This window comes from Papio anubis, chromosome 14, assembly GCF_008728515.1.
Source record: "Papio anubis isolate 15944 chromosome 14, Panubis1.0, whole genome shotgun sequence".
NCBI lineage: Eukaryota > Metazoa > Chordata > Mammalia > Primates > Cercopithecidae > Papio > Papio anubis.
Genome location: NC_044989.1, coordinates 90,997,693 through 91,025,595, shown reverse-complemented (window position 1 = coordinate 91,025,595; position 27,903 = coordinate 90,997,693). Strand labels below are relative to the sequence as shown.

General features: G+C 41.1%; 1 protein-coding gene across 1 annotated transcript in view; it reads left to right on the top strand.

The window, feature by feature from the left end:
- ZC3H6 (zinc finger CCCH-type containing 6) overlaps positions 1–4,510 on the top strand; it is a 59,051-nt gene extending 54,541 nt beyond the window's left edge. The window contains exon 12 of the mRNA XM_003909131.5: positions 1,254–4,510. Coding sequence (XP_003909180.5) covers positions 1,254–2,737 — 1,484 coding nt within the window. The 3' untranslated portion in view covers positions 2,738–4,510. The remainder of the gene's footprint in view (positions 1–1,253) is intronic.
- Positions 4,511–27,903: the final 23,393 nt, after the last annotated feature.

The following is a 27,903-nucleotide window of genomic DNA, read 5'->3' as shown; positions in this document are numbered from 1 at the left end:
GGTAAAAATGAGAATGTCTAGGATATTCTGCTGATCCAAGATACTCTAGGATGGAGATACATATATGCATATATAGTATATCTATATATCTGTATGCCATATTCTGACTCTTACGTTCTGGCAAGAATGTGAACAGGAGATACGTTGTGGCCAATTCAGAGCCAACCTGTGTCTATTTTAATGGAGAGGAGAGAGAATCACCCTTCTGAAACATCAGTTTGTAATTCCTTCTGCTAGAGAAAAGACTTATGATAGGTAGGCTTCTTAAACTTGTGTCTAATACACTAGAGTTAAATAGGCTTTAAAAGTAAGACTCAAAGTGTTCTCATAAAGTATATAAGTTTTAGGATGTTAGGGTTTTTGTTTGTGTGTTTTGTTTTGTTTTGAGATGGAGTCTTGCTCTGTCACCCAGGCTGGAGTGCAGTGGCTTGATCTTGGCTCACTTCAAGCTCCGCCTCTTGGGTTCATGCGGTTCTCCTGCCTCAGCCTCCTGAGTAGCTGGGACTACAGGTGCCTGCCACCGCGCCCGGCTAATTTTTTTGTATTTTTAGGAGAGACGGGGTTTCACCGTGTTAGCCAGGAAGGTCTCAATCTCCTGACCTCGTGATCCGCCTGCCTCGGCCTCCCAAAGTGCTGGTATTAAGGCCTGAGCCACCGCGCCTGGCTAGTTTTGTTATTTTTAAAGTTAATGTTTGAATAGCTAATATAGTCACACAGGTCAAATATCTAAACATATAATAAAGAGTAAATGAAAAGTCTCCACCCCATTTCTCATTTGCTCAGTTTCCATTGCTACCTTAACCATCACTTTCAATGTTTTGTTTTCTTTTCAGTCCATTGTTAACTTGATAAATTCAGAGCTAGGAAGCTTAAGGAATGCTTGATTTGAAGAGACCTAGCACATTTTAGAATGCTAAGAGCATTTTCCTTTCTCCTACAGCCCACCACACATACAACACACATATCTGAATTCCCTTTGGCCAGTTGGAAGGAAAGGTCCTGCTTTTTCTCTGACTGGAATGACATTACACATATTCTAGTATCACCCTGCTTCCTTAATAGAGTATAATGACTGAATTGATAGTTTTCTTACCACATCTTATTTTGTTCCAGTTTTGAAATCTGGCATTTTTGTTACGCATTTTCTTGAAGTTAGACTATACTTATTTCAGAAATAGTATGTGTTTTTTAATATTAATTAAGTCTACATATAAATGCTTCATTCTTTATAATAAGTTTTTGTCTGCATTTAGATGATACAGTTAACTGGTATTCCAGTAGTGAAGAGGAAGAAGGAAGCAGTGTCAAATCAATACTGAAAACATTACAGAAACAAACAGAAACTTTAAGGAATCAGCAACAACCTTCCACAGAACTCAGCACTCCTACTGATCCAAGACTTGCTAAAGAGAAAAGTAAAGGAAACCAAGTGGTTGACCCTAGACTTAGGACTATCCCAAGGCAAGACATTAGAAAGCCTTCTGAGTCTGCCCCACTGGATCTTAGACTTGCGTGGGATCCCAGGAAATTGAGAGGGAATGGAAGTGGTCACGTAGGCTCTTCTGTTAGTGGAGCAAAGTTTGATTTGCATCATGCAAATGCTGGCACTAATGTCAAACACAAAAGAGGCGATGATGATGATGAAGATACAGAAAGAGAACTGAGAGAAAAAGCTTTCTTAATACCTTTGGATGCCTCACCTGGCATAATGCTCCAGGATCCAAGGTCACAATTGAGACAGTTCAGTCACATTAAAATGGACATTACTCTAACCAAACCCAACTTTGCAAAACACATCGTGTGGGCTCCGGAAGACTTACTTCCAGTACCTTTACCTAAACCTGATCCAGTGTCTTCAATCAATTTACCTCTGCCCCCGCTTATAGCTGACCAGAGGCTAAATAGGTTATGGAATACCAAAAGTGATCTTCATCAAAACACAGTGTCCATTGATCCAAAATTAGCAGCCAAAGCGAAAATTAATACAACAAGCAGAGAAGGCTACCTAGAACAATTTGGAGACTCACACAGTTCAGGAAGTAAATTAGGAGATCCTAGACTACAAAAAAATTTTGATCCTAGGCTTCACAGACTGGCCAATACAGAGTCTCATCAAGTGGTTATGAAGGATTCACATACATCAAAGGGTGCCCCTCACTTAGCCAGACCAAACCCTGGTTCATCACAGCCCTCAGGGGCAGGAGCTAGCAATTCTGGTTCCGGGGCTCTGCCTCCATATGTCCCTAAACTCTCTTCCTCAGCTGGCCTTCCACTGGGAACTTCAACTTCAGTTCTTAGTGGTATTAGTTTGTATGACCCTAGGGATCATGGTTCATCATCCACATCAGAACTAGCAACAGCTTCTTCAGGAGAAAACTCAAAGAACCAGAAAAAAAGTGGTGGCTTAAAAAGTAGTGACAAAAATGAGCCTTCTCCTGGAGAAGCTATCCTTCCACAGAAAACCAGTCCAAATGTGGAAGTCACTCTTGATGGGCCAGCTGACCCACAGGCAGATGTTCCCAGGAGTTCTGGTAAGGTTCAGGTCCCAGCAGTGCACAGCCTTCCTGTTCAGGCATTAACAGGCTTAATTAGGCCACAGTACAGTGATCCAAGGCAGGCAAGGCAGCCAGGACAGGGGAGCCCAATCCCAGATAATGATCCCGGAAGAGAAACAGATGACAAATCTCTGAAAGAGGTTTTTAAAACTTTTGATCCAACTGCTTCACCATTTTGTTAGCTATTGTGTAATTGAGCAATTCTTTTCACTCTTGTGACTATCTCAGTCCTCTGCTGTTTTGTAACTGGTTTACCTCTATAGTTTATTTATTTTTAAATTATAAACACTTTTCAGCTGCTAGTATCAGAACCACATGAAGTTATAGCCTCTAAAGCCTGTGGTATTTTATATAATATTTTTATAACTTTAAGAGACTGTAGTAATTGACCTAAAAACTTACGTTAGCTTCAGTAAAAGTACTTTTATTGTAAATAAACAATCATGAACTCAACACTCTGCCTGAGTATATGCCAGTTGTCTTTCATAATCAATGTTTAGATAAATGATTGCCACTTTTTATATGGTTGTTTAGTTTCAAGCAATATGATGTACATTACTTTTGAGAAACAGTATTTTGACTAGGACCTCTCTATTTGTCAGCACAGAACTGATTAATATGTAATGCTAACTGCTAATTAAAATGTAAAATCAAGTAAAGAAAACATTTTAAAATTACAATTAGCAGAGCAGTTCATGTTTAAGGGCATCACTTTTATTAGTATTGGCAATATTATTTGTGTAAATGAAGCATTTGAATGTCATATCTTTTTAAAGTATTTTATTGTATACTGTATCATAGAAGTTGGAGGTATATAAATAGAACATTTTGCTAAAGTGAAAAATTTCCAAGTTCCCTAGCATAACTTTTTACATTTAATTTTTCATATGAAATAGCAATTAGTTACTGCTGTGTTACATTGTGATGTTTATGTATGTCAATGTTTTTGTCTTTAGCAGCATAATTTATATCGCTTTTTCAAATGATGTAGCTGCATTAATTGTGTTCATCATGACTTTGGCGATTTTTAACACAATTTTTAAAGATCCAGTGAGAGTCTGTAGTGATTATTACACGAATAATGTTTTAAATGTCTAGGTTCTGTATTTTTTTCTTAAATAGCAAGAAAACACAGATTGCTAGTATAGTCAACAATATTTGGCTATCAATAAAGAATCTCTTTCAGATCTCACCCGGCTGGCATTCTGTAACAGAGGGGATTACCTGGTGTTTTAAGTATTTAATGTCTTCATAGTGTGGAAATCTCCTAAATTGATTAGAAATTGTATTTTATGAAAAATAACTTGTATTCATTCTTGTGTATTTATTGCAATATATAAATAATGGCAACTCTATTTGTTTTATACATATATAATTTATAACTGAATCTAAGTATTACACCGCTACTCATATTTTGAACTGGAGGTGTAGGACAGTGTTTGCTGGTAACAACTCCAATGCGTATTAATAACTTGAAAAGGAGCATTTCACTATAAAAGATAATGAAAATAGTTAATGAAATCAGTCCTCTAATGAAAGCAGTGCCCTTGAGAAGGGATTTTTTTTTTTTTAATGAACAGTAAAATATTTTGTGGGAACCTAACACTCACATAGCATATGGTTTATTAATAATGCATATCCTTTCTAATCACTTCTTCAATTCTTTTTGATGCAATTCTGTGCTAAAATGAGGTGTGGTTAAGTGAACGAGAACTCTGCCCACCTAATAAGTTCATTGTTTTCTAAGTGGAAGGAGAGTTACTGAAGGGAATGCGAATTTTTACTGTTTGTACTTCGGATACATTTATTGTCTAAAATGGCTCTGGATAACATTTTTGGGTTAAAAAATGTAATTTAAAGCCACCATAGAAAGTATTTTCTGATTTACTGTCCAAATGAACTTTGTTGTTAATCGAGAAGTCAATAAAATGGATTAAACTGACAGAAAAAATATATATATCTATCCCAAAGTGTCATTTACTCTCTTGTCAGGATAAAATCGGAAAGATGGCTGATTTTAGTAAATGAAATTTTTAGCAAATCTTTAATTCATTCATGTAGTTTATAATTATTGTGTCAAGCAATGCTGTTTACCTTTTAAGCATCATACAAAAAAGACAATTTGGCTTGTTAAAGATCAAAATAGAATCCAAACTGTTAACAGAATATCTTTTTTACAACTAAAGGAGATACTCCAAGATTTACTAAAAAGTCAGGTTTAAAAGTTATTAACGCAAATTATGTAATGTTCATGCATTCAGTATTCTTGGGTCCCTATTACCTCAGTTGGTGTTCTAGAGGCTATTTTACAAGAAAGCTTGAACTTAGTTTCAAATTTGACAATATATTTTATATGAAAATGTTTATGTTTAAAATAATTGTTATGCAGCATTTTTATTGTGATAACAGTTTATGGGCCATTCTGTCATATCCTGTAAACATAGTTTGCTTTTCTTTTTTTTCCCCATTTTCTCATACAAATTGAGTAAGTAGCCATTTTCCCCCAATGAATACCTCTTCTTTTAGGTCAATTGGTGTTTTTAGAATCCATGTAATTTGATTTGCACTGTTAGATTGAAAAGTAACTTATGTTCCTATTCTTAGAAGCCACACATTTAGAGATAACAGAAATAACTTGAGTCTTAAGAGTCTGGATAGGCTCATCCATTGAGATGTAACTTAATTATTCATACTGTTTGTGACAGAAATTTTATACCTGTTTACTGTGATGCTGAATAGAGTGGATATATCGGGGGGTTGAAATGCAACACACAAGATCATGACAATTTAGATTCAGCAACTACTTTCCCATACCTTGGTTAAGACCTCATTGTGAACCTTGAAAACAAATCAGATGTTGGAGTGATTTCAAACTCTATTTCAACAATTGGGTCTGTTTCTATATGGACCCTCTATTTCCCAGCTGAATGTTTCAAACCCCCGAATTAGGCTGCAACCAAAAGAGCCTAATTGTGAAATGAGGTGTGCTTAGGTTTCTGTTTATCCTTTAGCCATGGAACTTTAAAGAGTAGTGTTCCTCCTACTTATTTTAAGCATGGAAGAAGAGTTGAGTAGTAAATCTTGTGTGAACTTGTAGCTCAGCTACTCTGCTGAATTAATTAGAGGTTAGGAAGGACTTACAAGGGCTGGAAGTTTAAAGATAATAAATTCATATTTTTTGTTCTGAATTGATTTCTGTGCAATTTATATCAATATCTAGTTGCTTATCTGTGAAATTGGGTTAATTTTTATTGATCACATATTTGATGTAAAGTATGAATTATTTTTGTAAAGTATTTGTAAATATAAAACTATTTTATAGCTTGAATGAACATAATCATTATGCTCCCATTAGGGTGCATTAAGTTGTACAAATTCCAAAATAACATGATGTGGTTTGTATGGTTTAACAATTTTACGAAGCTTCAGATGACACGCACTGATGACACAACAGTAGAATTTCCTGAGAGGTTGAGTGAATATTAACCCATCAAGTTAGCAATTTCCTTAAATACATGTGTATCAGGAAGACAGGACTTCCCTACCTTAGAGCTATATAGACCTGCGTCTCTTCAAGATCTGACTTCTCTGCCCATTTTATACAGGTTGGGTATTGATGGAGGGTTAAAAATGCTATGACAGTTCATGGTGCATGGTGTGTTTGTTTAAATCATAGCATGTTTAGGCAAAGTGGCCAGCTCATTCAATGTAAGAGCCACCGAAACAGCAGACGTATTCACACCCAGCCTGTAGTATGTATTTCTTCAGGCATGTCCCATTGAGGTCTTCCTGAAAGACCACTTACTTCATAAAGGTATTGCGTTTCTTTAGTTAATGGCCACTAGAAGTTAGGAACATCTTTCCATTTGCATGACATGGCATCTGTAGTGGAGATGTTTTCCCTGATGTTTTTGGAGGGCTGGACTGTGCTGAAGGCTGTACCTTGGTGGGGGTGGTCTGCAGTCATGCAGCCCACTGATAGGGTCCCTCCCACCCCCGCAAGCTTCAATAATTGAGCTTTCTGTTAATTTCTCAAATGATCTTTTCAAAAATGGTTTGGCAGTACTTGATGAGATTATGTTCAAAATTAAGTCCAGTAAAATACATAAGCATTTGTAAACTATAATTAGTTTAAATAAGACTTAGTTTAGGAAATCTAAGCTTTGACATATATACCAAACAGGGCCTAAGGGTTCAAAGCTATTTTCTTAGGTATTACACCTTAGCATTTACAGAATGCCTTTTCCCCAAGCAGTTTAATGTGGTTTGCAGAAAGTTTCAGTAGCTACCAATCACTATATTGCTGGAGTTCTGTGTTTGAGTATGTCATTTATCAGCAGTATCTGCCAGTTGTGACAAAGCCCACCATATTCACCTGCCTTTCCTGGAGAGGATACAGATCCAAGAAAGGTTAACATCTACATAGGACTTAGAATTTCTGATTTTAAAATAAGAAACAAAAAGCACATTTGAAATAATATTTAATGCTTTTGGAGGGAGGACCCACATGTATCTCCTTATTTTTATACTTGCCATAGGAACAAGCCTAGTTGTAGGCACACAGTGGGTGCTTTGTTAACTGCCTGTTGATGGCTTCCTGACATCCATCCAAGGGTCACTTTTACAGGTGCTGTCACCCATTAAATAGGTGTGGCGGAAGTATTCCCTGACGGCAGTAGGAAGAATGCACCTTACGTGTTGTATCTCTTTCAGTAGACACAGAGAGCCCACCTGCTCTTTTCTGTCCCCACCCTCACCCCAAGTAATGTGAAGACAGATTATGCCAATTTAGGAGCTCCATGTTTCTATAATAAGAGTCCTCTAGACTTAGGAGATTACTTCATGGTGACAGTTTGGATCGATCAATAATTTATTCCTATAAATGTCTGCAGGATTTTTTCTGTAACCAGAAAAGTAACTGCATAGCCAGTCTTTTTTTTTTTTTTTAATTTTTAATTATTTGTTGTTTTTGTTTGAGACGGAGACTTCACTCTTGTTGCCCAGGCTGGAGTGTAATGGTGCAATCTCAGATCACTGCAACCTCCCCTTTCCCGGGTTCAAGTGATTCTCCTGCCTCAGCCTCCTAAGTAGCTGGGCTTACAGGCATGTGCCACTACACCCAGCTAATTTTTTGTATTTACTAGAGACGGGGTTTCACCACGTTGATCAGGCTGATCTCGAACTCCTGACCGCAGGTGATCCACCCGCCTCAACCTCCTAAAGTGTTGGGATAACAGGCGTGAGCCACCATGCTCAGCCTGTTTTTTATTTATTTTTTGAGACAGTCTCACTCTGTCGCTCAGGCTGAAGTGCAGTGGCGCGATCTCAGCTCACTGCAGCCTCCGCCTCCCAGGTTCAAGCAATTCTCCCACCTTAGCCTCCTGAGTAGCTGGAACTACAGGTGTGTGCCACCACATCCAGCTAATTTTTGTATTTTTTTGGTAGAGACAGGGTTTCACCATGTTGGCCAGGCTGATCTTGAACTCCTGGCCTCAAGTGATCCACCAGTCTGGGCCTCTCAAAGTGCTGGGATCACAGGCATGAGCCACCATGCCTGGCCCAGTATTTTTATTATTATTATTTATTTTTATTTATTTTATTTTTTGAGATGGAGTCGTGCTCTGTTGCCCAGGTTGGAGTGTAGTGGCATGATCTTGGCTCACTGCAACCTCTCCCTCCGGGTTCAAGCAATTCTCCTGCCTCAGCCTTCTGAGTAGCTGGGATTACAGGCGTGCACCACCACAACCAGCTAATTTTTTATGTTTTTGGTAGAGACACGGTTTCATCCTGTTGGCCAGGCTGGTCTCGAATTCCTGACCTTAAGTGATCTGCCTGCCTCGGCCTCCCAAAGTGCTGGGATTACAGGTATGAGCCACTGTGCCTGGCCAGTCTTTTATTTTAAAATAAATACTTAGGCCTAACCTAGTGAATTATCAATAGCATTTAAAATTCCTTTTATCCTGACACCATGAACAGTAATTTTCCCTTTCAAGTTATGATTTGACTCTAATTTTGGATCTTGTATCTGGTCTTTAAACACCTTTCGTTACCCTTTGGAATAGAACAGTCATGCTACTGTTAGCAAAATTATTGTAGGCATAAGGAAGAGCTGTGAGTTCAAAGAAGATTGTGAGTTCTTGGAATAGTATTTTACAGCATTGTTTATTATTGACCCTCTTGTTTTTTAAGCTTAGAGTTTATAAGAAAAAAGTGAATATATAGCTAATCATAGCATTTTAGAAAAAATCAGCTCTGCACATAGGCCCCATACTTCTTGGCTCATTACTGATTTTAATACCTTCATGAGAATATTAAGGTTGAAAGGAATGGTGAAATTTGCATTATCAGAGGTCTGATATGTAATTTATTGTAAAGAAATTAAATATACAGAGGCTCAATTAAAAAAATTAACCATATTGTTCTCAAACCTCCATTACCACCAACCTTTTGGGGTTGTCAGTGATAGACTATGTGTGTGTATATATATATACACATTTTTTTTTTTTGAGACGGAGTCTTGCTCTGTCACCCAGGCTGGAGTGCAGTGGTGCCATCTCAGCTCACTGCAACCTCCATCTCCCGGGTTCGAGCAATTCTCCTGCCTCAGCCTCCCGAGTAGCTGGAATTACAGACACCTGCCACCATGCCCAGCTAATTTTTTGTATTTTTAGTAGAGATGGGTTTCACCATGTTGGCCAGGCTGATCTCGAACTCCTGACCTCAAATGATCCACCCACCTGAGCCTCCCAAAGTGCTGGCCTTACAGGCATGAGCCATCACACCTGGCCTAGACTATATCTTTTATACACTTTTTAAATAGAGAAAGTGAAAAATGATAAACTAACCATTATAAAATACAGGTTTGAGTCCACCTTTATTTTGCAGAAATTTGCCCTGAAATGTTTGAGAGGGAAGTCACATGTGAGAGAAGAATATCTTTTCAAGGGTAGAATGATATTTCCTTATAAAAGTGACAATCAAAAAACAGTCATTTGTATACTTGCCAAAGTTTAAAAATTTTTTACATTCCTTACCCTAAACCCACTGTTGCATTCACCCAGGATTCAGAAAGGGTTTGGCAGAGATCCAGGGCTCCAGGGCCCAGATCATTTTGTTATTAGTCTAGCGTTTTTGTCCTGCACAGTCTAGGCAGGGCGTCTTCGTTTGTGTGTTGCTGGTTGGGGCCAGGGAGGGGGGCGGGTGGGAGTTGTCCAGGTTTAAGATTGTTTCTTTTCCATCAGATCCACAAACAATATCTGTGGACTGAAATCCAGGTTATACCTATTCACTATGACTTTTTTTTTTAAACTTTCTACTGCAATTATTTCAGTTCCCCCAAGTTGTATCTCAAATGTTGGGGAAATGCTGCCTTGACTATTTTACTTTGGAAGGTTTTACTAGATACCAGTTTAGTAGATTAATGACATTGTTAATCTACTGTCTGCTCAAAAGACACCAGCAAGGGGGTACACTTTGCTGAATTGATAAATTATTCCATTAAGGACTAACCAAGTACTGGTAACAACTTTTCCTCTCGTTCTTTACTAATAAATTTTCCAAGTTCCATATTGTTGTTGCAAGTTTCTGTAATTTTTTTCTGCAATACCTTTCTATTGTCTGAATTTAAATAAAAATGTTTCTAATAATATCTGTCTGGCAGTGTGATGCTTTGCTTTAATAAATCTTCAGCATTTAAAGACAGAACATAGGGGAACCATGTGCACATTTAAGAGCTTATTATTGGAACCCATCCCAGACTTTCCTGGGAAAAAAAGGGGGATAGCATTAAACTGTTTGCCCTTCAATTTATCTTTGGTACACCGAAATTGTGCTTCATTTAACTACATAGATGCTGTTAGCATTTAAAGCCCCATTTCCTGATACTACCTTCATTCCAGGAAATGTCTCTTACATTAGCTAAAGTTAATTTTCTGTTAGAAGATCTGAACCTAAGACGTTGTTAGCAAATGTACTGCTTAACAGAGCAGGAACTCTTTAGGATCAAAATGGGATCTCATTGCAGGAAGGGCTTTCAGAGAAATGGTCATGCTTCCCTTGAAGTCAGGAAATGTCATTAAAAGATGCTTTCTGGCTTCTGTTCTAACATGTTCAATGGTCCAGAACACACTGTCTTAAACACGGGAGCCTAGTAGATTACTGGATGTAATTCCTAAGCAATTCTGTCAGAAGCTTCTTCCTTAAGAGATAGCATAGTCTAGACTTTGTACCCTCTCTTCTGAGCAATGTAATATTGGGCAAGTCAGGACTTCACTGAGCATTGCTTTCCTCATCTACAAAATACAGATTTATTCATTCATTCATTTAAGAAACATTGAGCATTTAGCATATGCTATTAGGTATTGAGATACAGAGATGAGTAATAAGATGGTTTGCTTTTTGAATATGGCTTCCTGCAAAGTGAATGAAGCCACATTGCTTTGTGGTGGATATCAAATGATCAAGCACACAAGGATACATTTTAGTAACTAAAGGGACCAAATCAAGTACGGTGGATGTAGGGTTACTAATTTTTTTCAAATCAAACAATGCCCTACTCTGCCATCCTCACACTGGTGTTGGTTTCACCCCTTTGACTTCATTCTCCACAATGGCACATTAGTCTACCCAGCATTTTTGAGCCCCAAAGTATTTATGATGATTACGGTAAAACCTCAATATATGCGAATTGGGTGATGGTGTGCTCGAGGGCTTACGTGCATCATCTTATCAAATCCATAGCTAGTATCCAGGACAGTCCAGTAAGGTGAGCCCTGGTTCCCATTTTAAAGATAGGCAAACAGCATAGTGAGGATAGATAGCTCGCCTAAGATCACAGCTGATGTGTGACAAAGCTGGGAGTTAAACACACCTGCCTGGGTCCAAACCAGCGTTCTTAACTACAACAACATGGCTGCTCTTCAATACTCAGAAACCAGCACAAACTCTTAGAATAGCGATTTCCAACTTTAGCTGCAACTCTCAAGACCTCATTCCATTGTCTGCAAGTGGCTTTTGGCAGGTGTTTATATTTATCATTACTTAGCGCAAAATTAATTTGACTTTGCTAATTCAACAATAACTTCTCAAGTAATGGTGTTCTCGGGTTTTACAAAATGAGAACTAGGGTTGACCATTTCCAGGTTCTTTCCTGGGACTTTAAAAGCACATTCTGTATTTTGTTGAAGTGATTGGCAGCTCAGTACTTGAAAATAGGATCTACCACCTTCCCTCCTTCCACGTCTTCCATAAAGGGCCAGCTGGGATCACTCTTGGATGATTTAACAGATTCATTTTTGCTATCCAAAGACTGGGGTTTGACCCCTCCATATGCAGCAAAACTTCATGTCCACTCAGGACATAGTATTTACAGCCCAAAGAATAGTTTAATTTTATCTAGGGAATAATTAAACTCATAAAGGTCTTTTTTTTTTTTTTTTAAAGCCTCGAAAGGGACTTCGGACTAGATGATCTCAAATCCCTGTCTTTATCCCATAACGAAAGGTTTAGAAATGATAAAGAACTCAAGTTTATGCCACTGGTTACAATTTTACTTTAAGCTAAAGTAGTTGACCAGATGGAGTTAAATAAATACAGACCAGAAGTACATATTCATTAAATATTCACCGTGAGATATACATGTAAGTTACTTTTTTTTTTTACTACAATAAGTTATTAGAAACCCCATGAATGAAGCACTCAATAAATATTTATTGACTGAAGAAATTAATTTCAATTTAGAAAAACTTTGGAAAGGTTCACATACTTGCAATTATTTTCTACTGTACATTAAGTACTTAATGAGTAAGAAAGAATGCTGATTGTTTTTTTCCTCAGGGGTTTCCAAGACAATAAATCAATCAGCTGCTGAAGTTGGAGTAATGACACATGGGCAATGTTGTCATATTAATGGCTTCTGAGAAAGCAAAAATACCTAAAACATTCCTACAAAGCAAAGCAAAATTCCAATATGGAACACATTAGCCACAACCAAAGATTGCAAATGTCTCCACTGATCTTACAAGCATGCAATACAGCAGGTCTCTTGAGTAGCCTCAAAGTGTCTGATTATCCATGGAAGCACTTTTTCCAAAAGTGAGCCAAGTCTCTCTCCATTCCTGATATCCACCTCCTGCCCCTAAGTAGCATCAGAAACTGTTTTTAAGCCGGGCGTGGTGGCTCACGCCTGTAATCCCAGCACTTTGGGAGGCCGAGGTGTGTGGATCACAAGGTCAGGAGATTGAGACCATCCTGGCTAACACGGTGAAACTCCGTCTCCACTAAAAAATACAAAAAATTAGTTGGGCGTGGTGGCGGGCGCCTGTAGTCCCGGCTACTTGGGAGGCTGAGGCAGGAGAATGGCGTGAACCCAGGAGGTGGAGGTTGCAGTGAGCAGAGATTGCACCACTACACTCCAGCCTGGATGACAAAGCGAGACTCTGTCTCAAAAAAAAAAAAGAAAAGAAAAAAGAAAAGAAACAGTTTTAAAAATACTTTTTAAATTATTAATGGATTTTCACTTTTTTTTTTTTTTTTTTTTGAGGTTGCAAACGATTGCATCATTGGCTTGTGACAACCAGCCACCTGGGACAGTGAGGTGAAGAGACGAGACTATTATGGTTTGTTATAAGGAATGCAAAGCAAATAAACACAATAATTCAGCTTTGACACCCGAAAACCAGACTTATCCTAGCCCGGCTTGAAATGATTGTCTAGATTCCTTTCTCCTCCTTTCAACCTACCAATAACTAGAGTTTTACTCAAAGGAGGGCTAAACTATTGAGGAATGGGGTGGAGGATGGAGTCGGGGAAGAAAGTCTTTTTCTCTCTCTCCTTGGACAATTCCAAGAAAAAGAAGAAGAGAAAAGGGTTAGAGTGGGTTGACCAGATGTGCATCCAGAATTCTGTCTTTGTGGGTGCTGGGAAGTGTCTGAGATTCTGGGAGGAGACTTTGTGCAAAGGCCCCATGGCTAACGTAGGGCAGCCAAGCTTAGGCAAGAGTGTTTGCTCAGGGTGTCCTGATTCTCCTGGGGCACTCTCAGTTCCTGTGTAGTGTGGGTGCCCTTTGTGATAGGATGAGGTGACTACACAAGGGAGCGGTTCCCCAAGGGTCTTCAGCTGTTGAGAAGCAGAGACAATGAGGGAAGCTGGTTGGTGCTCCCTGCAAGCACTTTCCAAGCAAAAAGAAAAAAAAAAAATCACCATTTCCCCAGGTGTAGACACAGCATGAGAGGCCAGCAGCTGTTGTGATTAGTGACGAGTGCAATGATTATCCACCAGTAGTAACCCCAGGACCAGCACAAAGCCTACCCTACCCCAATGCCATGAAGGCATGAAAACCACTCTTGTCTTCTCCCTCCCTCATCCCCAGATGCCATCTTAGGGACAGATTAGATAGTACCAAGCTCTTCAACCAGTTTGGGATTTAATTTTTTTTTTTTCTTGCTAATCACTGGGTATGAGCTAAGGAGAAAGGCCAGATATATTATAGAGCAAACTGGGCAGATTCTTTCCACTTCTGAGTTTTGGGAGCTACTACAGTAGCAGCAACCCAATCGATACTTACTGAAGACTAGTCTACTTTCTGTCAAGCAGCTGGAGGGTGAGGTGCTCCAGAGCTCACTACCACAGCCTGGGCAACAGAAGCTAAGGGTTTTCTCTGAGGCCTTAGCTGCTATTTCCATTGAACACTGGCCCAGAGAGTCTTCCTGATGTCCCAAAGGGTGTGCAGTTCTCACACAGAGCCCAGGGTTTACTAACAAAATATCTCACTCAATGTTTCAGGAGGCAGTGTTGGCAATTTAGTCATTGGCATCCCCTTCCAAAAACGCAGACACTGAAATTAGTAATGCATTGCTCAAGAGGGCTTCCATACATGTAGAAAGGCAGAGAAGGTGGCATGGGTGAGGCGAGCAAGCATAGCTGGACGATAACTTAGGTAGGAAATTAAAATGAGTCCCAGAGAAAAAACAGATGTGCAGGCTGAACTGGGATTTTATGTGATAAACTGAGTATAGAAAACAACTGAAACTGACATCATTGGCCCAGCTAGCAGTGGGGTGACCTTACCAAGGATTGCATTCTGTTTCATAATTGCTCTAAGACTAATTTGGAAAGTTTAAGTTATTAACATTATATCAAGATCCTATCTATGGGATTTGATTATCTCCTCAGTCAAATATCCTTAGTTTGAAAGATAAAATTTATTATTCAAAAATCAAAATGATAAATATGTATGTTTCTGGGTCTATGTATGCATTTATTGTTTAAACGTGCATGCATGTGTTGTACTGATATACCAGCTGTACCAGGTGTACCTGATACCAGATGTACCAGGGTTTAGTTTGGTTTTAGAATTAGTGCCAGTTGCCTTTTGGGTTCAGATAATTAGTAAAAAAAAAAAAAAAAAGTACCAGTTCAGTTCAGAGTTATATGCAGGAAGTTCAGAGAAACACTCTCACACTAATTATGTGAATTAAGTGTAAACCATCTCAGGAGGCTGCTAAGTCTCATAAAAATGCGAATACAGAAGAAAAATGTTTTCCTTCTCCTTAATATATTAATACAAGTTTTCTGGGTATTATAATTTGAGTGCTATTTTATCTAACCCTTAAAACGACCAGGACAGAGAGGCAGAGGAAGAACTGTCTGCCTAGTCCTCTTTTCTTTTCTAATCTTCAGACTTACCTAGGTTTTTACAATTGTTAACCGATTTTTACCTTTCTTCTTTTTATTTCAGAGAAAGGGGTGTCTGTCCTACCTCCCCCTCACCCCGAATTTTTTTTGAAACAGGATTTCGGTTGCTCAGCCTGGAGTGCAGTGGCGCAATCTCGGCTCACTGCAACCTCCACCTCCTGGGCTCAAGCGATTCTCCTGCCTCAGCCTCTCGAGTAGCTGGGACTACGGGTGCGAGCCACCAACGCCTGGCTAATTTTTGTATTTTGTAGAAATGGGGTTTCGCCATTTGCCCAGGTTAGTCTCTAACTCCTGGGCTCAGGGATTCTCCCGCCTCGGCCTCCCAAAGTGCTGGGATTGCAGGCGTGAGCCACCGCACCAGACCCTACCTCCCATTTTCGAATCGATTAGGACCTCCTTCGCCTAAGAATTTGCTTTTCCAGGCATCCCTTTTCTGTTCCGCCTCTGTACTGCACTAACTTTACTTATACACAGGTCTATATCCTCCTGTTAAAACCACTGACCAGGACTGCTGCTTCTGGGTGAGATGTAATAACAGGCATTGGATTCCTCCTCTTCCCTCAAACAACTAGAAAGCTGGAGGAAATAAACGACGTTACTGTTAAGCATTGGATAATAGGTCATGAAAGACAATGATCTATTAAAAAAAGAAAACCAATCAGGTAAGCCCTGCAATGGCCCCAGCTTTTTCCCTATAGTCCCATTCTTGACCACAGAGCAGGGGATTCCGGGCAGAGTGCAGGTGCGCAGCAATCTTGCTAAATGGAGCAGAGGTAGAGATGAGAGGAGCCAAGGCACTGGCCGACACAGAACTCCAGACGTCTATGTAAGGGTCCTCTACAGTTTTTGTTGAATACTAAAATGTGAATTTGGGCTGCCTTCCCATGCAGGATGAAGAGAAGGAGGGTCCATGCCAGCGGGAAGGGGTGCCCACCCAGCACTCCCTCGCCCTCCCTGTCTCCCAGCAGCCACAAAGAAGACAGGCAGATGATTCTGGATGACCACCCATTCAGGTCCTCTTAGATTTTATAAGCATTAGATTTCTTAAGCATATTTTCTTTTGTTTTTAATTTTAGATTTTTATTATTTTTACTATTTTTCATTTTATTTTATTTAGCTTTTTTATTTTACTTATTTTATTAATATTTACTTATTTATTTTATTTATTTACTTGCCATTATTATTATTATTTACGATATTTACGATATTATTTATTTATTTTTTTTATTTATGACATGACATTTATTTATTTATGATGATGAGATGCATGATGATATGATGATGATGATGATGATACATGATGACATGAGATGAGATGATGATGATGATGATGATGATGAGGACTCATGATGATGATGATGATGATGATGATGATGGTGATGATATTTACGATGAGACGAAGATGATATGATGACATGATGATATTGGCGATGAGATGACTTATTTATTACATTTTATTTTATTTATTATTATTTATTTATTTTATGATATTTTTATTTATTTATTCATTTTATTTACTTAATTTATTATTTACATGCATGCATTTATTTTACTTATTTATTTATTTATTAGACATGACATTTATGACATGAGACACATTTATTTATTTAATGACATGACAGGATGACATTATTTATGATATGATGATGATATGATGCATGATGATGATGATGATGAGATGATAGATATGATGACATGATGATGCATATGATGATGAGATGATGATGATGATATGAGACAGGGAGTATATGATATGATGATGATATGTGATGATGATATATGACATATGATGATGATGATAGATGATGACGATGACACTTCCACCATCGCCATCCACCACCACCATCACCACAATCAGCAACACCATCACCATCACCACCACCACCATCACACCACCACCACCATCACCACCACCATCACCACAATCAGCAACACCATCACCACCACCACCATCACCATCAGCAACACCATCACCATCAGCAAACACCATAACCACCACCACCATCACTCACCACCACCATTACCACCATCACCACCACCACCACCATCACCTACATCAGCAACACCATCACCAACACCACCACCACCATTACCATCATCACCACCATCACCACCACCACCACCATTACCACCATCATCACCACCACCTTCATCATCACCACCATCACCACTGCCAATTCCATCACCACCACCACCACTACCATCACCACCAACATCACCACCACCACCATCACCGCCACCATCTTTTCATTTATATTTACTATTACTTACTATTATTACTTAATACTTATTTATTATTTTATTATTATTATGGATTACTATTTAATATTTATTACTTATTGGTTTTACTATGACACAATATTTATTATATTACTTATATATTTAGTATTATTTACTTATTTATTTATGCATATTTGTGCATTTATTATTTATTTATTTTGTGTATTTATTTATTTATTTACTTATTTATTTATTATTTATTTACGCATTTATTATTATGACATGATGACATATTACTATATTTATTTATTACGATATTTATTTATGACATGCATTTTATTTTACGACATGACATGATACACATTACTTAATATTTATTTACGACATTTACACATGACATTTATTTATTTAAATACGACATGATGACATGATCACCACCACCACCACCACCATCACCACCACTGCCAGCACCCTCACCACCACCACCATCACTACCACCACCACCACCAACATCACCACCACCACAGCACCCTCACCACCACCACCATCACCAACACCACCATCACCACCACCATCACCACCACCATCACCACCACCCACCACCACCATCACCACCATCACCACCACCACCACCACCACCACCACTGGATGTGCCACACCCTGCCCCTGCCATGGTCAGTATCCAGGATCCAGAAATAAAGGCATATCATGTACAGAGAAATAAGCCTCATAATAACTGGAGACCTCTGTTCAGAAACCAAGCAAAGGGTAAGGCAATGAAAAGACATCTATAAAGTACTGAAGGAAACTCAATATAGAATTAGGTAGCCAGGGAAAACAATTTTCACAAATGACAGAAAAAGATGATTTCACACAAACAAAAGCTGAGAGAATTTGTTGCCGTCAGACCTACATGATATGAAATGTTGAAGAAAGTTCTTTGGGCAGAAGTAAATGATTCAAAGGAATGAAAAGCCTCGGATAGTAAATATTTAGGTAAATATTTAAAAAATTTGTCAGACTTTTAAATTTCTGTGAGAGACACTGTTTAATGCATATATAATAATACTGGATTGTGAGGTTTATAAAATATGTATGACAACAGTAACGCATAGGAGAGAAGAGGAAAGTGTATTATTGAGAGATATGCAATAGATGAAGTAGTAAATATCATATGAAGGTAGACTATGATAAATTAATTATGTATATTGTAAACCCAAGTGCAATTAATATAAAAATAAATCTGAGAAGTATAGCTTACAGAACAATGTGGAGGTAAAATGGAACTATAAAGAAATGCTCAAGTAATCCAAAAGAAGACAGAAAAAGAGGAGAAAAGGAGCAAAACAAACCATATCTATAATTTTATTAAATGTAATGGTTTAAACACTCCAATTAAGCTACAAAGATAATCAGACTCACGGTAAAACTATAGTAATCAAAGGAGTATAGGATTGGTATAAGGATAAACACATAGGCCAATGGAACAGAATATAGAAATCAGAAGTTGGCCCACACGTGCATGGTCAACACTGAGACATTGCCAAGGTATTTTAATGGGGAAAGCATGAACACTACAACAAATGGTGCTGGGACAAGTAGGTATTCATATGCAATAAATAATAAACACACACAACTTATAGAAAAAAAAACAGAAGAATCTCTTTGCAATCTTGCGGTAGGCATACATTTCTTAGATATAACACACAAGCATGAATTGCAAAGAAAACAATAAATTTGCTTCCACCAAAAAGTTTTAACTTCTCCTCTTTATAAGACATCTTTATGAAAACAAACAGGCAGGTCCCTGACTGGAATAAAATACTAGTAACACAACAGACTTGTATACAGGATATATAGGAAATTTTATAACCCATTGTTAAGAAAATAAGCAACCAGCCCAGGTGTCGTGGTTCACACCTGTAATCCCAGCACTTTGGGAGGTTGAGGCAAGTGGATCATTTGAAATCAGGAGTTCAAGACCAGCCTGGCCAACATAGTGAAAACCTATCTCTACTAAAAATACAAAAAATTAGCTGGGCATGGTGGTGGGTGCCTGTGATCCCAACTACTCAGGAGACTGAGGCACGAGAATCACTTGAACCCAGGAGGCAGAGGTTGCAGTGAGCCGGGATCGTGCCACTGCACTCCAGTCTGGGTAACATAGCAAGACTCTGTCTCAAAACAAAAACACAAAAACAAGCAAACAAACAAACAAAAACAAGAAGCAAGGCAAAGAAAAAAAGAAAAAAAAGATATGAAAAGTAGGACCAGAAAAGATGCCCAATGTTATTAGTCATTAAGGAAATACAAATTAAAATCACAATGAGACGTCATTACACACCTTTGAGAATGAACAAATTTACAGACTGGCAATAACAGGTGGTGTGAATGTCAAATGGAACAACCATTTTTGAAAATAGTTTTGTAGTTTCCCATACAAGTAAGAATGCAAGTAGCATTTTATTCAACAATTCTACTCCCTTGCATAGTAGTTCCCTCTTACCTGCAGTTTTGCTTTCATTGGTTTCGGTTACCCATGGTCAACTGTAGTCCAAAAATACTCAACAGAGACTGGGCGTGGTGGCTCATGCCTTTAATCCCCAGCGCTTTGGGAGGCTGAGGTAGGAGGATCACCTGAGGTCAGGAGTTGGAGACCAGCCTGGCCAACATGGTGAAACCCTGTCTCTACTAAAAATACAAAAAAATTAGCTAGGCAAGGTGGCAGGTGCCTGCAATCCCAGCTACTTGGGAGGCTGAGGCAAGAGAATCACTTGAACCCAGGAGGCGGAGCTTGCAGTGAGCCGAGATCGCGCCACTGCACTCCAGCCTGGGAGACACAGTGAGACTCCGTCTCAAAAACAAAAAAAAAAAAAAAAAAAAAAAAAAATACTCAATAGCAAATCTCAGGAATAAACAATTTGTAAGTTTTAAATTGCACACTGCTCTGAGTAGCATGATAAAAATCTCACGCCATCCTGCTCTGTCCCACTGGGGACATGAACCATCCCTTTGGGTAGCGTCTCCACGCTGTATACACTACTTGCCCATTACTCAGTAGCCATCTTGGCAATCAGACTGACTGTTGCAGAATCCCCAGGCTTGTGTTCAAGTCACTCTTATTGTACTTGTATTACAGTATATTGTTATAATTGCTCTATTTTATTATGAGTTGTTGTTTATTACTCTCACTGTGTCTAACTTATAAATTAGACTTTATCATAGGTATGCATGTATAGGGAAAACATAGTTTTACGCATCCACTGGAGTCTTGGAGTATCTCCCTCACAGAGAAGAAAAGAATGCTAGGATGGTCTCGATCTCCTGATCTCGTAACCCGGTGAAACCCCGTCTCTACTGAAAAATACAAAAAACTAGTCGGGCGTGGTGGCGGGCGCCTGTAGTCCCAGCTACTCGGGAGGCTGAGCCAGGAGAATGGCGTAAACCCGGGAGGCAGAGCTTGCAGTGAGCTGAGATCCGGCCACTGCACTCCAGCCTGGGTGACAGAGCGAGACTCCATCTAAAAAAAAAAAAAAAAAAAAAAATGCTCTATTTACTCAAGAGAAATAATAAATCTGTTCACACAATACCTCGTACATTCAGACTATATTCAAAATAGCAAAAACCTGCAAAGAATCCAAATATCTATAACATGCAAATGGATGGTGGTGGGTGCCTGTAATCCCAACTACTCAGGAGACTGAGGCACGAGAATCACTTGGAACCCAGGAGGCAGAGGTTGCAGTGAGCCGGGATCGTGCCACTGCACGCCAGTCTGGGTGACACAGCAAGACTCCGTCTCAAAACAAAAACAAAAACACAAAAACAAGCAAACAAACAAACAAAAACAAGAAGCAAGCCAAAGGGAAAAAAGATATATAAGCGGCCAATAGCACATTATCTTCAGATATCCACAAATGAAATGCTCCTCAACCATAACACGTAACAAACTACTGACACAGCAACACGCGGTATATCAAAAATGTGGATGAAAGAATTCGGATGCAAAAGTTACCACGTGATTCCTTTTATATAACATTTTAGAGCAGTCAAAACTAATCTGTAGTTACTGAAAGCAAATTAAAGCTTGCTTGGGGCAAGGGATGGGGAAATTTTCCTTTTAAGGTGCCCAAGGAACTTCTGAGGACTTGGAAAACACTGTATAGAGTGAGTGTGGGTGGTTACACAGGTGTACCCATTTGTCAAGCTGCAGCTAAGGTCCACATCCTATTCTCTTTAGTCAGCAGCTCATGAAGGCATATTTTTTCTTTTTTTCTTTTTCTTTTTTTTTTTTTTTTTTTTTGAGACGGAGTCTTGCTGTCTCCCAGGCTGCAGTGCAGTGGCACGATCTCGGCTCGCTGCAAGCTCCGCCTCCCGGGTTCACACCATTCTCCTGCCTCAGCCTCCCATGTCGCTGGGATGACAGGCCTGTGCCACCACGCCCAGCTAATTTTTCTATTTTTGGTAGAGATGGGGTTTCGTCAGGCTGGTCTTGAATTCCTGGCCTCAAGTGATCCACCTGCCTTGGCTTCCCAAAGTGCTGGGATTACAGGCGTGAGCCACCGTGCCCAGCCCGAAGGCATATTCTTAATGCGAAACACAGGAACATAAAGGAATAAATCCAACTATACCAGCACATTTCAAGTCTCTGCTCACATCACATCCACTGACATTCCATTGCCACAGCAAATTACACAGCCAAGACTAACATCTAGTCCAGGAAAGTGTGCTCTGCCACAGTGGAACTGGTAGCAGGGTAAGTAATTGCTGAATAATAATCCAAACTATTGCCAACACTCAAATCAATTCCCTGCATCACATATTCATATTAACTCATCAAATATTTATCGAGCACTTACTCAGGGCCAATACTTGGTTCCTTAGTGAACGAAAAGACTGTCCTCAAGGAGTTCACATTCTACGTTTTCCAAATGAAGCATTTCTGTGAAACCCCAGTGTACAACATGGATAACAGCAGAGACATTCTGGCTGAAGTTGGGGTGGGGGTGCTGGATGCCACTGCTGAACCACCTCAAAGGCGCAAGGAACACGGGGAGAGACCACCATTTGAAGTCCTCTACGCAGCAACCGGTAATGCAGCTAGCATCCCGCCACTCCTTGGCTTAAAAACCCTCCACGACTTCCTCATCTCTACAGGAAGTCTAAACTCATTGGCTTGGCAGTCAAGACCCTTCTCTGGTGGCTTCTCCACTTGGTCTATCACACATCTGGATCTGCATGGGAGGACTGAGTGTCCTCTGTGTGCTCCCATGGTACTGATCAGATTCCATCTCAACTGGCTGTCTATGTCTCCTCTGTTGCACTGTGAGCTCTCTTTGTATTTGCCTCCCTCTCCCCAGTACCTCACACAACATCTGCTCCTCAGCAGGAGTTCAGCCAATGCTAGCTATGACACCACAGACCAAGATTTCAAATCAGGGGCCTCTATCCATGAGGTGTGTCCACATTCCCAGGTCCCCTAGCATTTTTTTTTTTTTCAAGAGGTGGGCTCTCACTATGTTGCCCAGGCTGGCCTCAAACTCCTGGGCTCAAGCAATCCTCTTGCCTCGGCCTCCCAAAGTGCTAGGATTGCAGGCATTAGCCACCACACCCAGCCCTCTAGCTTTTTCAAAAATCTACAAAAATGTTTGAGACTTCAAAAAGGACTTTGGTTTCAAAATGTTGTAAGAAAATTGTAAAGCACCTGTAATCCAGCAAGTCAGGAGGTCGAGGTGGACAGATCACTTGAGGACGGGAGTTCGAGACCAGCCTGGTTAACATGGCAAAACACCACCTCTACTAAAAATACAAAAAAATTTGGCTGGGCATGGTGGCTTATGCCTGCAATCCCAACATTTTGGGAGGCCGAGGTGGATGGATCACCTGAGGTCAGGAGTTCGAGACCAGCCTGACCAATATGGTAAAACCTCGTCTCTACTAAAAATACAAAAATTAGCCTGGCGTCATGGTGTGCACCTATAGTCCCAGCTACTTGGGAGGCTGAGACAGGAGAATTCCTTGAACCTGGGAGGCGGAGATTGCAGTGAGCCGAGATTGCGCCACTGCACTCCGGCCTGGGCGACAGAGCAAGACTCCATCTCAAACAAAACAAAACAAAAAACAAAAGAAAAATTAACCAGGCATGGTGGCAGGCACCTGTAATCCCAGCTACTTGGGAGGTTGAGGCAGGACAATTGCTTGAACCTAGGAGGCAGAGGTTCTAATGAGCTGAGATCACAATATTACACTCCAGCCTGGGCGACAAGGAGGCTCTGTCTCAAAAAAAAAAAAAAAAAAAAAGAAGAAGAAGAAAAAGAAAATTGTAAAGGTGGATGTATGATTTCAAACGCAAAGTTATTTTCATAATGTTTATATATCATTAAGATTATATATATGAGTGTACAAACAATGTAGAACATGGATGCACAGGCTGAACATGGATGCACATGGATGTCATCTGCTGTATGACAGAATGGGGTTTTGGAAATTAGAGTACCTAGGGCCTATGGATGTTATCACATGGCCTATGGATGTTATCACATGGCCCAGCTTCCAATTCAGAGTTTACATCCAGAAAATATACTGAAATAGAGAAAACAGGGCTCACGGTTCTGTAAATCTGGAGGATCCCACAGACCACGAGTCCCAACTTAACGTGGACGTTCTAGCCCCAGGGGTTTAGGGATAGCCCTCACTCTTTGGTCAGGCACTGGCCCAAGATCTAGGCCATTTCTCAAGTCCAGGCACTCTGGTCCTTCAGTATGTGGATGAGTTACTTTTGGCTACCAGTTCGGAAGCCTCATGCCAGCAGGCTACTCTAGATCTCTTGAACTTTCTAGCTAATCAAGGGTACAAGGTGTCTAGGTCGAAGGCCCAGCTTTGCCTTCAGGAGGTCAAATATCTAGACCTAATCTTAGCCAGAGGGATCAGGGCCCTCAGCAAGGAATGAATACAGCCTATACCGGCTTATCCTCACCCTAAGACATTAAAACAGTTGTGAGGGTTCCTTGGAATCACCGGCTTTTCCCGACTATGGATCCCCGGATACAGCGAGATAGCCAGGCCCCTCTATACTCTAATCAAGGAAACCCAGAGGGCAAATACTCATCTGGTAGAATGGGAACCAGGGGCATAAACAACTTTCAAAACCTTAAAGCAGGCCCTAGCACAAGCTCCAGTTTTAAGCCTTCCCACAGGACAAAAATTCTCTTTATACATCAGAGAGAGAGCAGGGATAGCTTTTGGAGTCCTTGCTCAGCCTCGTGGGACAACCCCACAACCAGTGGCATACCTAAGTAAGGAAATTGATGTAGTAGCAAAAGGCTGGCCTCACTGTTTACGGGTAATTGCGGCGGTGGCCGTCTTAGTGTTTGAGGCTATCAGAATCATACAAGGAAATGTTCTCACTGTCTGGACTACTCATGGGCATACCAGGTGCCAAAGGAAGTTTACACTATCAGACAACCGCCTACTTAGATACCAGGCGCTACTACTTGAGGGACCGGTGCTTCGAATATGTACCTGTGTGGCCCTTAACCCTGCCACTTTTCTCCCAGAGGATGGGGAGCCAATCGAGCATGACTGCCAACAAATTACAGTCCAGACTTATGCCGCCCAAGAGGATCTCTTAGAAGTCCCCTTAGCGAATCCTAACCTTAACCTGTATACCGATGGAAGTTCATTTGTGGAGAATGGGATATGAAAGGCAGGTTATGCCACAGTTAGTGATGTACTTGAAAGTAAGCCTCTCCCCCCGAGGGACGAGTGCCCAGTTAGCAGAACTAGTGGCACTTACCTGAGCCTTAGAACTGGGAAAGGGAAAAAGAATAAATGTGAATACAGATAGCAAGTATGCTTCTCTAATCCTACACGCCCATGCTGCAATATGGAAAGAAAGGGAGTTTCTAACCTCTGGGGGAACCCCCAGTAAATACCACAAGGAAACCATGGATTTATTGCATGCGGTGCAAATACCCAAAGAGCTGGCAGTCTTACACTGCCGAAGCCATCAAAAGGGGAAGGAGAGGGGAGAACAGCAGCATAAGTGGCTGGCAGAGGCAGGGAAAGACCGGCAGAAAGAAAGAGAGAGAGAGATAGAAAGTCAGAGAAAGACAGAGGAGGAAACAGAGAGACAGAGAGAGACAGAGAGAAATAGAGAGAGAGAAAGACAGAGAGAGGAAGAGATAGAGGCAGAAAGTCAGAGAGAGGGGCCGGGCGCGGTGGCTCAAGCCTGTAATCCCAGCACTTTGGGAGGCCGAGACGGGCGGATCACGAGGTCAGGAGATCGAGACCATCCTGGCTAACACGGTGAAACCCCGTCTCTACTAATAAATACAAAAAACTAGCCGGGCGCAGTGGCGGGCGCCTGTGGTCCCAGCTACTCGGGAGGCTGAGGCAGGAGAATGGCGTGAACCCGGGAGGCGGAGCTTGCAGTGAGCTGAGATCCGGCCACTGCACTCCAGCCTGGGCGGCAGAGCGAGACTCCGTCTCAAAAAAAAAAAAAAAAAAAGAAAGTCAGAGAGAGAGAGGAAGAGAGAAACAAAGAAGAAGTCAAAGAGAAGAAAGAGAGATGGAAGTAGTAAAGAAAAAACAGTGTACCTTATTCCTTTAAAAGCCAAGGTAAATTTCTGTCTACCCAGCCAAGGCATATTCTACTTACGTGGATCTTCGACCTATATTTGCCTCCTCACTAACTGGACAAGCACCTGCACCTTAGTCTTTCTAAGTCCCAACATTAACATTGCCCCAGGAAAGCAGACCCTATCAGTATCCCTCAAAGCTCAAGTCCGTCAGCACAGAGCCATACAACTAATACCCCCATTTATAGGGTTAGGAATGGCTTCTGCTACAGGAGCCAGAATAGCCAGTTTATCTACTTGATTATCCTACTACCACACACTCTCAAAGGATTTCCCAGACAGTTTGCAAGAAATAACAAAATCTATCCAGCAAGGATAGTAACTACACTGCCAAATAGACCCTTTGGCAGCAGTGACTCCAAAACCGCTGAAGCCTGGACCCCCTCACTGCTGAGAAAGGAGGACTCTGCACCTTCTTAGGAGAAGAGTGTTTTTACACTAACCAGTCAGGGATAGTACGAGATGCCACCCGGCGTTTACAGGAAAAGGCTTCTGAAATCAGACGTCTTTCGATCTCTTATACCAACCTCTGGAGTTGGGCAACATGGCTTCTCCCCTTTCTAGGTCCCATGGTGACCATCTTGCTGTTACTTGCCTTTGGATCCTGTATGTTTAACCTGCTTGTCAAAGTTGTTTCCTCTAGAATCAAGGCCATCAAGCTACATCAAGCTACAGAGGGTCTAACAAATGGAACCCCAAATGAGTTCAACTAACAACTTCTACCGAGGACCCCTGGACCGACCTCCTGACCCTTCCATTGGCCTAAAGAATTCCCCTCTGGAGGACTCTACAACTGTAGGGCCCCTTCTTTGCCCCTATCCAGCAGGAAGTAGCTAGAGCAGTCATTGGCCAAATTCCCAACAGCAGTTGGGGTGTCCTGTTTACCGAGGGGGATTGAGAGGTGACAATGTGCTAGCAGCCCTCGCTCACTCTCAGTGCCTCCTTGACCTCAGCCTCAGCCTCCACTCTGGCCACGCTAGAGGAGCCCTTCAGCCCACTGCTGTACTGTGGGGGCCCCTCTCTGGGTCTGGCTGAGGCCAGAGCTGGCTCCCTCTGCTCGCAGGGAGGTGTAGAGGGAGCGGTGCGGGCAGGAGCTGGGGCTGTGTGTGGCACTCGTGGGCCAGTGCGGGTTCCGGGTGGGCATGGGCTTGACAGGCCCCACAGTTGGCACGGCTGGCTGGTGCCTGCTGGACTTGATTGGAGGCTGGGTCCCATGCGTGGACTGCCCTTCCCTCTTTGCAGGGTCGTTGGCCACAATTGCAGGTCTCTGTCTCTTTCTTACTTCCCCTTTTTTCCTCTTGATTGTCTGGGATGAGCTCCCTCTGGGCTGCCAGAGTGCCCGGGCTAGGTGCCGCAAAGTCCTGCGGCAAGTGCCAGTGAGAGGTGAAGCCTGCTGGGCTTCTGGGACAGGTGGGGACTTCGAGAACTTCTCTATCTAGCTAAAGGTTTGTAAATGCACCAATCAGCACTCTGTCAAAATGGACCAATCAGCTCTCTGTAAAACGGACCAATCAGCTGTCTGTAAAATGGACCAATCAGCAGGATATGGGTGGGGCCAGATAAGAGAACAAAAGCAGGCCACCTGAGCCAGCAGCGGAAACCTGCTTGGGTCCCCTTCCACTCTGTGGGAGCTTTGTTCCTTAGCACTTTGCAATAAATCTTGCTGCTGCTCAGTCTTTGGGTCTGTGCTGCCTTTATGAGCTGTAACACTCACCGTGAAGGTCTGCAGCTTCAGTCCTGAAGCCAGCGAGACCACGAACCCACCAGGAGGGACGAACAACTCCAGATGGGAGGAA